The sequence below is a fragment of the Chaetodon trifascialis genome, chromosome 20 (assembly GCF_039877785.1).
Source record: "Chaetodon trifascialis isolate fChaTrf1 chromosome 20, fChaTrf1.hap1, whole genome shotgun sequence".
In the NCBI taxonomy this organism is placed as follows: domain Eukaryota; kingdom Metazoa; phylum Chordata; class Actinopteri; order Chaetodontiformes; family Chaetodontidae; genus Chaetodon; species Chaetodon trifascialis.
This window is the reverse complement of record NC_092075.1, coordinates 7989401-8003141: the sequence shown is the minus strand read 5'-3', so window position 1 is coordinate 8003141 and position 13741 is coordinate 7989401. Positions and strand designations below refer to the sequence as shown.

At 43.8% G+C, this 13741-nt stretch overlaps 1 protein-coding gene across 1 annotated transcript; it reads left to right on the top strand.

Annotated features, from left to right (window-relative positions):
* The first annotated feature begins 4087 nt into the window (after window positions 1-4087).
* On the top strand, window positions 4088-13459 carry tmem38b (transmembrane protein 38B). Its single transcript, XM_070989410.1, has 6 exons — window positions 4088-4562; window positions 9323-9479; window positions 9944-10128; window positions 10278-10365; window positions 11350-11467; window positions 12618-13459. The coding sequence occupies exons 1-6, from the start codon at window positions 4439-4441 to the stop codon at window positions 12918-12920; spliced, it is 975 nt and encodes a 324-aa protein (XP_070845511.1). The 5' UTR covers window positions 4088-4438; the 3' UTR covers window positions 12921-13459.
* The last annotated feature ends 282 nt before the right edge of the window (window positions 13460-13741 follow it).

The window sequence follows — 13741 nt, the reverse complement described above, 5'->3', positions numbered from 1 at the left end:
CCGCCCCTGGCTGTCGGCGCTGCGGACACAGTTTAATCCTGCACCACTGGGAGAATACTGATGAGCGGAGCTCGGACGAAGAGGGGGTGGAGTGTTGAAAGCATTGACGAGCACTGAGCCTTGAACCTGAAAGATCCGTGATCCTATAATATATTTATGAGAGGTGTCACACAGTGTAGCAGGGCCATATCTAAAATGCAGGCCCTTGAAATAATGTAGAGCTTCCAGTGAAGCCAGTCAGAGGTTTCAACAAGCTGATACACATCTCAGCAGCACAAACACAGGAGTGGTCTCGGGTGGAGTTTCACTGTGTGGCTGGTTTGAAATACGCAGTTACATCATCACCTGACCATGTTAGGTGTTGAGTGTTTTCTATAGATATTTATCAGCCCGTGTTAATCATGGCTTTGGAGGCACATCACCTCCAATGAGCATCCATCACAGTTGTAGCTGGTGGTGCAAAGTAACTGAGTAAATTTACTCTAGGACTGCATTTCAGAACAATTTGAGGTACAGCACTTGAAAATGTACATTTTCTGCTACTTTACAAATCTACTCCACTACATTTGAGAGGCAAATGTACTTTTTACTCCACTGCATGTATCTGAAACTTTACAATTATAATACAAAATAGAAACAACAAACAAATGATGATGGAATATTTAAGAGAAAGAGAAAACTTTATTGATCTCCGGGGGAGAAATTCACAAGCTACCCAGCAGATAAAGTGTATGACGTCGTTGCTCCATCTTTACCAGCTGCGACATTAATGTGATTCTTACACTTTAATGCATAAATAATTATAATCCCATAATATAAGATGCATTATTCTGAAATGGACCACTTTGCATAATGAGTACATGTACTTTAAAGTATTTGTACACCGTGTTCTTACTATACTTCTACTTAAGTATAAATTCGGAGCACTTCCTCCACCTCTGGTGACACAATGGCGTGTGTGTACTCTAAGACAAGGTCACAAAAAGGGGAGCAGCATTTTTCATTGGTCCACACCTCAGTGAAAAGTTTGATGACTCATTTTTTTTGCCTTTATCAACCAAACATTGTTTTTCTTTTGCATGCAGACTCACTCGCTGATATATCATTTTTAATAAGAGAACATGAAATATGATTTTCTTTAAATGTTGTTGATGGATGGTTATGTTTCAGTAAGATTTAAGAGCATGTCAGCATTGAATAGGACGTGTAATGGATGCCATCTAGTGGCCATGACGTCACATTACAGCTTCTGGCACTGTTTTGACTCGGATAATTTGCTATTACTGATAAATGATCAAAAACATCCTGCGATGTTAGATGGTGTATAAACAGCCAGGAGTTCTTCCAAATGATCGTGTTGCAAGTTTGTTTATTCTCTAAAGGTGACGCCATAATTACTGATTCACATACTGCAGAAAGTTTTAGTATCATAACAAGGAACTTTTTGGCTGCAGCTGCTCATCACAAATCATTGCCAATATAATCTTCATAAGGGCCCCCCATCTAATCTGTAAAGGTTTATTCATTTATTGTGTGCATGTACCAACTTGTGTCAGGTATGACAGAAACAGTAACTTCTTCGATTTAGGTGTGTTTTTCAGTTGCCATGTGCCAGCAAAAAGGCTGGCTCTAGAAATCAAAGAGGACGGACGTCGTGTTGGGAGCAGGCGGAGCTATTATTGTGCCAGTAAACCCTATCAGTAAGGTAAAAGGTTAAAGGTAAAACACAGTGAGCCAGTAGAAACAAGGACGGTGCCACCACCAGGTGTCATGCTCGTGCCACGCAGAGGACAGCTGTGTCAGAAACATAGGTCACACATAGTTCATAGTCTTCACTACAACAGCAGCCACACCACCCATTATTTCTATACTGATGCTGCAGTGAATCTAACCTCATTACACTGGCTTGAGAGATTCAGAGCAGTTCAGAAAGGATCAACCCCCCCTTTGCACATTTTGAATGTGTTATCGTGTTATTATAAAAACATGATTGGTGCTCTGGTTGAGCGGGTGGACCGGGCCTCCTGCTGTGACAGCAGGGTCAGTCTGGTTCATCATTGTTGTGTCAACACTTCCATTAAGTTTCTGTGTGCTGTCAAACAAAAAAAAACATGATCCAATGTGAAACAACAGACTTAGTGGGGATAACATTAGAGTTTGGTTTTAGTGATCATGTACAGCTTTATGGCCGCTTCTGTATTCCCTCATGTTTTCACAGATTGTACAAACCATAACTGACAGGGCTGCAAATTCTTGATGAGAATGAGACGTGTGCATCTGCGAAGGGAGGAAATGAAACAAAAGTATTAAAGCAAACCTTTTCTTTGGACTTCTTTTATGAGTCACACATCACAAGGGAAATACCTTGTTTGTTAGATCGACTCAGTACTTATCAAATTCTCATTTATATGTGTCAAATTCTTAATTATGAGAAGGAAGAAGGTCAAAGGGGTATTAGAAAATAAAAGGAACTGGAGTAGAGATGATTATTTATTTTGTTTAATATCAATCAAATGTAATTTATTCCCTCTTGTGTTCGAGCTTTATGGATGCGTCTGTTACAAGGCACTGATTGGCTGTGTTGTTTGCAGCTGCCTTGTGTCTCACCTGTTAATAAAATAAATATGCTTTCTGTGTGTGTGTGTGTGTGTGTGTGTGTGTGTGTGTGTGTGTGTGTGTGTGTGTGTGTCTTAGCTGCCTCAAGAGCAAGCCCAGATCCTTCCTCTGAGCCATATTAACATGACACACTCTCCAAACACAAACTAAGGGATGACTTATCAATTTGAATTTTGTCTTCTACTAATGTAAAAATATCACAGTATGTGTCAGTTTTACCTGTAGGCTCCACCTAATAAGGTAAGTAAAACAGATGCCCCATACTGGGTGTGTTTAATTATTGTTGAGATATTATGAGTTTATTTTCGTAGAATTATGACATTTATTCTCATTGACATTACAGCTTTTTTAATATGATTTTTTTTTTTTTAATTATTACTTTTTCTCAATACTTTTTCATGTTTTACTCAGAATATTGTACCTTTTTCTTCAAATCTTATGAGGGCATGCAATGATGCAATATTTCTGCAATTTGACATATATAATCAGTAATTTTGTGAGGATTATTTTTAAATTTCACTGAATCTGTTTTTGTAGATCAGTAATCTCTGTAATCTCCCACTTTATATCAGGGTAAAAGGGGCAACTACAGCCCATTTCCCAGTTAATTTCCTGCTCCTCTCTGCCTGTACTGTGACCGTGTGTCACAAATCATGACTAGCTGGAAAGTCAGACTGCCGTGTGGCTACTAACGATAGTAATACTAACGTTAGCGGGTACTAGCCAACTATATTGCAAAGCAAACTATGTCTACATTTATCAAATGCAATTAAGAGTGTAAAACTAACTGCATGGGGCATGATCTATGGCATAAATAGAAGAATAGTCATACTATAAAATGACCATAACAGCACATTATATAAATAACAGCAATCAAATAGGTATAAAATAAAATAAAATAAATAGATATAACAAATATCTGGTTTTGCATGTTCCTCCCCACAACCAGCTTGAATGGGTATGACCTGAATAGTTGTGACTTTTTACTCAGACTACTGCCATTTTCCTCTATATGTTAGGACTATTTATCACTCCTTTTTCCTCAGTACCTCATGACTTTTTTTCCTTGGAAAATTGCACTGTTCTCAATATACTGGGACTTTTTCCTTAGAATATTACGTCTTGTTTTCCTCAAAATTACGACTGTTTTTCTCTGAACATGATGACTGTTTTCCACGGAATATTATGACTTTTTTCCCGATATACTCTTTTCTTAATATATTGAACATTACACTTTTTGCCTTAATATATTTTGACTTTTATGGTAATGTTACTGCTCGTGTGTGTGTGTGTGTGTGTGTGTGTGTGTGTGTGTGTGTGTGTGTGTGTGTGTGTGCTGCTCTGTTTGTTTTTACAAACCCATTTAGCATCGCCTCTCAAGCGGCGCCGCTGAGGGCCGGACTGTTGCACGTGATTGGCTCGCCGTGCTCTCACTCCACCAATCACAAAGGCGCTCTGGCTCCGCCCGCCACATCACTAGCATGGCGGAACACGGAGCTGGAATTCCGCGTATGCGCCGATGACAGCGTCGTTGATGGGGCTAACGCCGACTATGACCAGCCTCTGGCAGTACAGATCTGTTGCCCGGCGACCAGCGGCCATCCCTAAAGGCAACTAACCAGCCGCGAGCGACTTGCCGCCACTTTATCCGCGGACACACAGCTGTTTGGGCCACCGGCTGCTGTCAGACTTGACTGACGGCGGATGAAGCCGAGCGTCTGCCCTGATGCTCTGAGTTGGACCGGTGCCTTTTCTCCACTCGGAACTCCTCTCTGGGATTGACGGGACTGGCTCTCTGTTGCTGAAGAGTTCTAGAAAAATCATGGATGTGTTCGGGGTGCTGCAGCTGGACGAGCTGTCCCACGGACTGGCAAACTTGTCCATGTTTCCATACTTTGACATGGCGCACTACATCGTGTCAATCATGGCTCTGCGGGAGCAGCCAGGTGAGTTGAGCCGCGTTGCGACGGCTTTCTGAGGCACCGCGTTTGCAGTTTTCACCAAGTTTTCACCACCAAACGGCAGAGCAAGCAGCTGCTCTGACCTGTTTAGAAAACTTTCATAATTAGCCTGAAGCTGTTATGAAATTTGAAACTCCCCATCTGAACGCCACGTAGCCACGAGAGGTGACTACACACCTGAACTTAAATGAAGTCAGTTTTTATGTGTGCATGTCATCTCGACCCCAAAAATAAGCAGTAAAACACTCCTGGCCAGCCTCTGCATACTGCATACAGGTGTACCAGGTGTGGGGAACAATTCAACGTACAGTTATTGTTTAAACTAGCTAAATTAGCTCAGTAAAAGTAGTAATACAACAATGTAAATATACTCCATTGCAAGAAAAACTCATTGCATGCATTCACCGTGAGTAAAAGTAAAGAGGTACATCAGCCAAATGTACTGTATTATTAAAACTCATGCATCAACACGGTCACGGTGGAGCTAATTCTGGCTACTTTATGTCCTGTTAGGGCGTTTGATCGAGAGAAACTGATCTTAATTTCTAAACTGATCACGTTTTGTTTGTAAAATTCTCATGTGCAAAGTAACCCTCTGAAATAAAGAGGGGTTGAAGTATAAAAACAGCATAAATTTGAAGTTTTTGAGAAAAGTAGAAGTACCTCAGAATTAAGTGAACTCAGTTACTTCCCACCAGTGGTTTTGTCTGTTGTAACTGCGTTTAACATCAGTTTTATACATGATTTTGCACACGTTTGTCATACTGATAGCGGAAAAACATTGTTACAGTACTAATATCGTTGTCCTCTTTGTTCGTCTGATAAACGCTAACCATAATTCTGCAGCGCACAGATGAAACAGAGCGAGTGAAAAAACAGGAAAACAGGAACTGTCACTGAGCCGCAGTCGATTGTATCGGCTCAGACTAAAGGCAGGCACCGAGCCAGCTATGTTATGTCACTGAGCGGGTGTCTACAGGGACAGGTGGACTTTAACTGCACGGCGACATGACTTTCCACACACACAAGAACACACACACACGCAGCCCATTGTAGTCCCGCCGCTGTAACTCCAGTCTATTTTCGAACTTGCCTTGCAAAGCATCTGAGCTGCTGTGACCCTTTAACCCTTTGTCCTCTGCTCCTATCTGTCGGTCTGTAGCTAAAAGGCAGACACGCAGAGGGAGAGTACAGACGGACGATATGCCAGAGGTCAGTAAACGCAACACGAAATCCTCCTGTTTTCCGTTCGTCCGTGGAAAACCAGAATAAAAGACTCCAAACACTCCTGGAAGCAGCTCTGGGTCTTCTTCTTCCCCCAAAAAGGAAAGGAATGCCATAAACCCTTCAACCCTCCCTCTCTTTTTCTCTTTCCTGTGGTAAATCTTCCCTTCCTGCTCTGAAGTGCAGTTCAGTGAGAGTTTAGGTCTGGAGCCGTTCAGCACTTTGACAAAAGTCATTTTCAAGAAGACAAAAGCTTAATACGCCGTTGTCGCCGTTTACTGTGGAGTTGTTTTACGCACTCGCATAGCTGTGAGCGCATTGTTTAATACACGGGAGGACAGGGACGTGGCAGAGGAACAGTGGTTAAATGTCAACCAGTGGTTCGAGCCAAGAATAACCAGAGATAAGCCACTTTTCTCTTATCTAGTACAGCCTGTAACGGCTCTCTAGCAGAGAGGAGAGGACAGGGGCAGAAAAAGCTCTGAGGAGGCCTCAACAAGTAAGAGAGCATTGGCTCAGGAGAGGTTTCGAGTGAAATTAAGCAAGAACAAAAGTGCCAGAGAGAGCAGCAGACTTGAAGAAAAAGGCAGACTGGTGGGTTGGAGAGTGGAGTCGAGGAGTAAAAACAAAGACCTGAACTGTTTCTCAGCTACAAGACTTGTCTCAATGTCCCCTTCCTTTGTGTTCGCTTGTAAAGATCTGAATGAACTCCTGTAAATACGCCAATCTAAGATCATTTACAAGTGGCCTTTGCTCTCATTTTAAAAGACTTCACAGGCAACGCTGAGCTCAGATTACTACGTTAGCAGGCTCTAAGAGAGACAGAGAGAGATTTCCAAAAAGGGAACTGTCTTTGGTTTTGTTTTAATTCCCGGGAGAAGCACCGCAGCATGAGCCCACTCTCTGCCTTCCCACTGGAGCTGCACGAAGAGGAAAGAAAAAGAGCAGAGCGGAGGAAAGAGAGGAAAACAAGGGAGTGAAAATACAACCGGGGCAGCTGACAGTCGTGGTGTATTTTGCTTGTGTTCCTTAGATTTGACTTGTAAATGAATCTCCTTCAGATGCAAACCAGGAGACAGGATCTTCATCTGGGGAAGATGTGTCTGTAGCTTAACAAGTCAGCGCAGTCCAAGCTTTGCATTACGTTTCAGAGCGTGCATTTGCTGCATATACGCTGTATTATGCAGATTGAAATCGCGCTTTGTGTAAATTAAAAGCTCTTAAATCAGTCACCATTTCCGCTCCCTTCTGGAGCTGCTGTTCGGCCAATCGGGCTCAGATGCGGACTGCAGCAGTCTGTTTGGCTCTGGAGCTAAAAGTGCTGACTTAGCAGTGCTGTTTACTATGTAAGCAGCGTACCGCACTGTGTGCTACAACTGCTGCAAGACCCGAAGCACCGACACTCACTCGCGTAGGCCGAAGCTCTCACAGGAGAAAACGTTACGTGTGCCTGCTCTTCACCATCTGCCTTCAAACTTCCTGTTCTTCTAACTGTGGCAGCCACTTTTGAACCACAAAGCTCATTATATCAGACTTCATGTACACACCCGAGGTTGTGTCACAGCTTTAACTTGCAAAACTCAAATCACACACAAACACACACAAAAAAAACCCTCACTGTGCTTTTGTTTGCGTGGCCCACACTCACTGCCATTCATTCCAGTTACCTGTGGTGTACAGCAGGTTTTCAGACTGAGGCGCACCCACGCGGGGGTTTGTGGGAGAGACAGACGTGACGTCAAGACACTGAGATGAGAGGGGCAGCTTCATACCGGTGCTCTAAAAGTAACAAAAAATATTTAGTGCAGTCAGCAGCACAAACAGCTCAGAAAGGCTATTAACGTACTTAAAAACGCTTACTGCCTGATTGCAGCAATTGGCGTCAAACTTCTTACTTCGAAGTCGCCACTTAGTCAAGTCTGAGCACAGAGAGGGAGAGTTTCTCATTCAGCATGATTTACACTCTCACTATCCCCAAATAAGCAAATAAACATCCACTAATCCACTTAGAAATCATAGACAAAAAGATGTTCTTTGCACATCCAGAACTTGCTTGAGAATCATCACATTTTTAACTTTTCTTCAGTATCACCGTAATCCAGCAGCAGCTGCCTGGACATCCATGGGTGCGCTGTGATCAGGAGCTGCTAACAGCTCATTCGGCATACTTTTCATGCTGCAATTTGCCCTGATGTAAACAAGCACAGGCTAAAACTGGGGCTCAGGTTGCAGCCCACAGCTGATTAACTGACTCCATGGCAATGTTATCCTTCCTGTACGTCCTGCAGAGCCCCCAAATTATGGGAACTGTAGTTCAAAACTTAGAGCATTGTCATCCCTCAAACTGAAGTGAGACAAAGAATAATAATAGGAGTTAGTCACTGTATAGTTGAATAGTCCATCCTGAAGTATAGTGTCAATGTCACGGCAGCATATTCATTTATATTTTCATTCTTTTTTAGCGTCAGAATTATAATCCTCTTATATGTCTCTCATTTGGAAACAGTCCTTTGTAACTTTGCACAGTTTCTTTAAATGCGTGGTAAATTAAAGCTCCTTTCTTTTATTTCCATTTTCTCTTAGAAGTGAGAGGAAAGTTTAAAAAATGAGTCACACAGGCTGAATCTGCAGGGAGTCTGCAGAGGAGGCAGATAGAGGTATAAATCCTCCCGGTGTACCGATCTCTCTCCAGGAGTCTATAATCTGTCTGTAATCCTCAGATTACCAGTATGGTCCTGTGTGCGGCCATAGTGACTCGGGGCAGATGGCTCAGACGTTACCTGCCTGAGGTTGAGCGATATGCGTATATCATAGTATACATTGGCACTATTAAGTCTTAGATAGTGCTGCACTATCGCTGCAAACATAGTTATATAAAGCATATGACATCTTAAGTGTTCATTTGGTCAGTAAAACCTCTCGATTCTGAAGCTAAATCTTTCAAAGTGAAGATTTACACTAAGAACATACCATAGAATTATAAACCAGCAGGTCACATGCTGAAAAGTGATTGGTTTCAGTGCTAAAAGGAACACAGTGTTCCGTATAAAGAGGGCGGAAACACTGAGCGGCTGATGTATCTTCACTCAACTGATATCGCTGTAAGCGTCGCGCCTCTCCTCTGCACTTTGAACTAGCTAGGCCCAGATGACAAATGTCAAGGACAATTATTGTTCCCTGTATTTGTTAACTCTGACTAGTTAATAATTCTTCAGTACCAGGGATTGGGAGATTCATGCAGCAGATAGGGAAGAGGCCAAAGTATCAAACTCCACTGTCTTCTCATGCTCTGATGTACCACAGACTCCATGTAGGCTAGATGTTACTCATAACCACACAGCCTGGTGGAGGGATTTATATAATAACAGTAATCATGCCCTTGTTTAATGTTTATTACCGTAAGCATTCAACAAGTGACTGAAAGGGGTTCCCAGGCTTTTACAGTACCTGTAGGAATGTTAATACGTTATTTGGGACTCCACAGCGATCCTGCTCATGAATACACTTCTGTTCTTGTGCAGGCGCTCTTGAGGTGTCCAGGGTCAGTCCCTTAGCCTGCTGGTTCAGCTCCATGCTCTTCTGCTTTGGTGGAGCAGTGCTGTCGGGGATCATGCTGGCCGAGCCACCTGTCGCACCTCTGACCAACAGCACCAGTGTTCTGCTGGCGTCGATCATCTGGTAAATATCTGAGGTCGAAAAACATAGAAGATGGAGAAGAGAGTGAGAGATGAGGCCAAACGTGACAGCGAGAGGCCCTCTGCAGCCGAGGAAGAGAAAAATGGCTCTTTTCTATGCAACCACAGAGCAAAACACAGAATAAAGAGCTTCCCTTGTCAATAAATGTGCAACAGCTTAATTTCCTGTAGAGAGAGCATGAAATGTGGAAGCCATTGAATGAAACAGAGGGGTTATTGTAAGGTCTCACCTCTTAATATGAAGCCTTTGGTGCCCTCTGCTGGTGGCACATATAACTACACTCTTATAACTAAAAATACACAGTGCCCTCTGCTGGTGAAGCCAGGCACTGAAGTCTGGCAGGTGATACTGTTGATGTTTAATGACCACATAGTTTACATGCCGCAGGACGCTGAAATGTTTGCGTGTGTGTGTGCGGTTTATCTGAGCCATATGTGTCTCTGCAGGTACTTGGTGTTTTACTGCCCCATGGACCTGGTCTACTGTTGTGCTGCCCTGCTGCCTCTCAGGCTGGTGCTGTCAGGAATGAAGGAAGTGACCAGGACGTGGAAGGTGGTCGGAGGGGTCACCCAGGCACAAAGCAAATACAATGACAGTCTGCTGGTTATGATTGCCATCGGGTGGGCCAGAGGTCAGAAGCTTGGCGGTGCACACTGAAGGATTTTTATGATTTTTTGAAGAGCTGTGGCTTCACTATTGAGTCTTCAGTGTTGTAATTCATATCAAACGTGCTACATATGAATCTGCATTAACCAGACATCTCTTTTCTACCTCCACCAGGTGCTGGAGGTGGTCTGATAAGTAATTTTGAGCAGCTTGTTCGAGGTGTATGGAAACCAGAGACTAATGAGCTCCTCAGAATGTCTTAGTAAGTCTTCTGCTCTGAGATGCATCGAGTGTAATGTCAAATTTAAAGGAACAGTTTGACATTTTGGGAAACGCACTTATTTACGTAAGGAGTACTCGTTGCAGTCCCTTCCTGGACTCTCCTTTGGTCATTTTCATGGATTAATCAAACAAGATGTAGCTAATTGATTAGCGAGCTTTAGAGGTTCTGCTAAGTGGATTTTCTTACCTTTGGACAGAGCTGGATAGCTGCTCACCCCTGCCTCCAGTCTCCATGCTAAGCTAAGCTAACCATTATGAAGAAGAGGAAGACATACTTAATCACAACACACACGCTACAGGGGGAGACTGCACACACGACATGCTTAGTGAAATTGGTCAGTCCTTCCTACGCGGCAGACCAGGAGCGGTGGGCTGCCAGCCGACAGCGGCGCCCGGGGACCCAGTTCCTTTTTGTCACCGCTGGTCAGGTGGTGATCTTCTTGCATGTTTTTAGTGGGGGTTTTTATGGAGGATACCCCCCGTGAACACGGGGAGAACATGCAAACTCCACACAGAGAGGCCCCCCCTTAAAGGGCAGCAGGCACAAAAAGCATGGTGGAAGACACGCCCCCAGCGCCCACAGCGCCCCAGCCGGGAATCAAACCCGGGAGCTTCTAGCTGTGAGGCGGCAGTGTTACCACTCCTCCACCGTGCCACCTATACCTTTATATTTACCTCGGAGACTTGAGCGCGGTGTTGACATTCTCATTTTCCTCTCAGCAAGTACATGAATAAGCAGATTTCCCAAAATGTCAAACTATTCTGAAACAAAGATGGAGACACTCATCCACGCTGAGGATATTCTACATCCACAGTGACGACGTGTGTCTCCAGTTTGGTTCATTTGTGCAGAATAACTGAAGCATGTAAGATGTGACGTCTTTCAAGAAGCGTGCATAAAGTCATCACCCTCACTGTTATTGTTGTTGTGTCATAACTGCTTTGTTCCTGCGTGTTTGTTTAGTCCCACCAAGATCACCCTGATAGGGGCGGTGCTGTTTGCTCTGCAGCAGACCCACTACCTGCCTCTCCAGAAGCACCACCTGATGCTCATCTACACCGTCTTCACCGTCGTCAATAAGGTCAGTCTGGTGCATCACACCCGACACTGTGACCTTGAGGGTGTGTGCTCAGGGTGGCTGTGATTCAGATGCAGAACAGGAAGGTCTGTTTTGGTCCGTTTGACTGCTTACCTGTGACAAAGGCGGCTATTTAATTCGATCTTAACTGGGTTATAACCAATGTTTCGGATGTAGCTCCCTCCAAATCTGTGGTGTCCTGTCTTCTAAATGACCTTTCTCCCTGTGCTTTTTTGAAGTTTTAGCTGATGTGACTCACATTAGCTCGGTATTACCCGCAGGGCTGGGGCTTTTGCATCATTTTCATCAGCTTGCATCATCCTCTCTTCTCTTCTCTGGGAAACTTGTGCTCTTGACTGAGACACAGATAAATCGACCATGTCTTCTTTCAACTCTCATTCTGTTAGCTCCCCCTGACTCTGATCTGTCAAATTAACGCAGAGCCATTTCATCAGATTTAAGAGCAGCGTCCAAACCTGTTGTTTATTATTTTTTACTCCTGATGATGGAGATGTTCTGCTCTCGTCTCGTAATGAGGAGAAGGTACAATTATATTCCCCACTGACCTGGTGTCTTTAAATGTTGACATGGTCAGCATCACGTTGGCTTTGACTTGACCTCATCACAGGATGTTAAAGTTTTGTGGTTGCTAATTTTACTTGGAAACAGAGGATCGAGCTGCAAATAGCACTGACATACTCACTTTATGAAGTTGATATGGAAAAACTGTTAGCAAAAGTTGCCTGTTTACACGTCCAGCAGTCACAGAGCAACTTCAGCATTTGTTTGAAGTTGTGTCTTGGACCCTCTTATCATCCTATACAGTCCAAAATTCACTCTCCTCTTAACTCTGATTTTGGTCTCCACCACCTCCTGAAGCTAACATCTGTCTCTTTAGCTGCTAAATGCTCCACTATGCTCACCAGCTAGTCGCTAACTTTGGCATTGACTGCATATAAAGATGGGCAGATGACAGCTTCCCAAAAGTGAAGTCAAAACATCTCTGTTGCCCCCTGGTGGCCAGCTGCAGTATAGGTCATAAACCCTGACCCCTCCATGTTAGCAGATGGGACAAACTAAGAATCAAAGTACATGTCAAATACGTCCCTCCCCTCTCCTTCACATTTTGACACACTTATCTTTTCTCTTTCAGTCAAGGATGATGCTGACAGGCTCCTCCGCCTCCCCATTCGCTACCATCGAGTCGGCCATCTACAAAACCCTCTTCACCGGCTACTCCCCTTACGCTGCCCTCACCGACGAGGTGCAGAAAGCGTGCATCGATAATGGCACAAGCAGCACGACGACCTCCACCCCTGCAACCAAAGAGTTCAGTGAGAACGGAGCGGCGGCGAAGCGCGCCCCGGCCTCTCCCGTCAAGGGACAAAGTGGACCGCTCAAAGCCAAAGAAGAGTCAGAGAACGCAGAGGCAACAAGCTGCAAGAAGACTGATTAGTCAGCCTCTGCCCCATAGCGCCTTTTCACCTCTAAGCAGGGTTGTGAGTCATTTCTGATTCAGATTTGTCATGTCAGGACTTCAACTTCCTGACCGCTGTAACAGAGCTGACTCCAACCCAGCCTGCACCTTATTGCGGGATAATCACCCCATCCTTAAAGTGCTGTGATATTTATGCTGTGGGATGTGACCATGATACTTTCCTTGGGCTGATTGCACACTTGCAACGTGTAGCTTAATTTTTAATATATATTTATAATGGGTACAAGCTGTTAAGGATTTTATCCTGGGGTTTTGGGAACAGTGCTGAGCACCTGCTGATCTCTGAATGTCTGCGTCTTTACATATTCCGCTTCATGTAAATGCTGTATTTCTTACTCTGAGATGACTGAAACTTTTGTAAAAAAGAGATTATATTCTATGAACACGCAGATATTTTATTTATACTGAAGAATTGCACTCTTTTTATTGCATTCTGTTTCTTTAGCGAATGCTCTGAATGACAGTTGACGGCATGAGATTAAAACAGGTTTAAATGCACCACAACGTGTGTTTTTGTCTTCTCTAGCCTCGCAGATTTGAACATTTCAGTCACCATGGATCCATCTCTGTATTACCTCACTTTAAAGCATCAAACAGATCATTAGTTATATTTAAAAATCTGTAAAAGAAAGAAAGATTAGCTGCTGGTAAGTTGATAAAAAGCAGCACGGCGTCCAGAAGTAACCTCCTCTATAGGCTGAAACATTGCATCAGTGTAACATCAGCACCTGATTGATACCTCACCCTCTTTAAAAAGCTGCTGGAGAGAAATCCCCCAA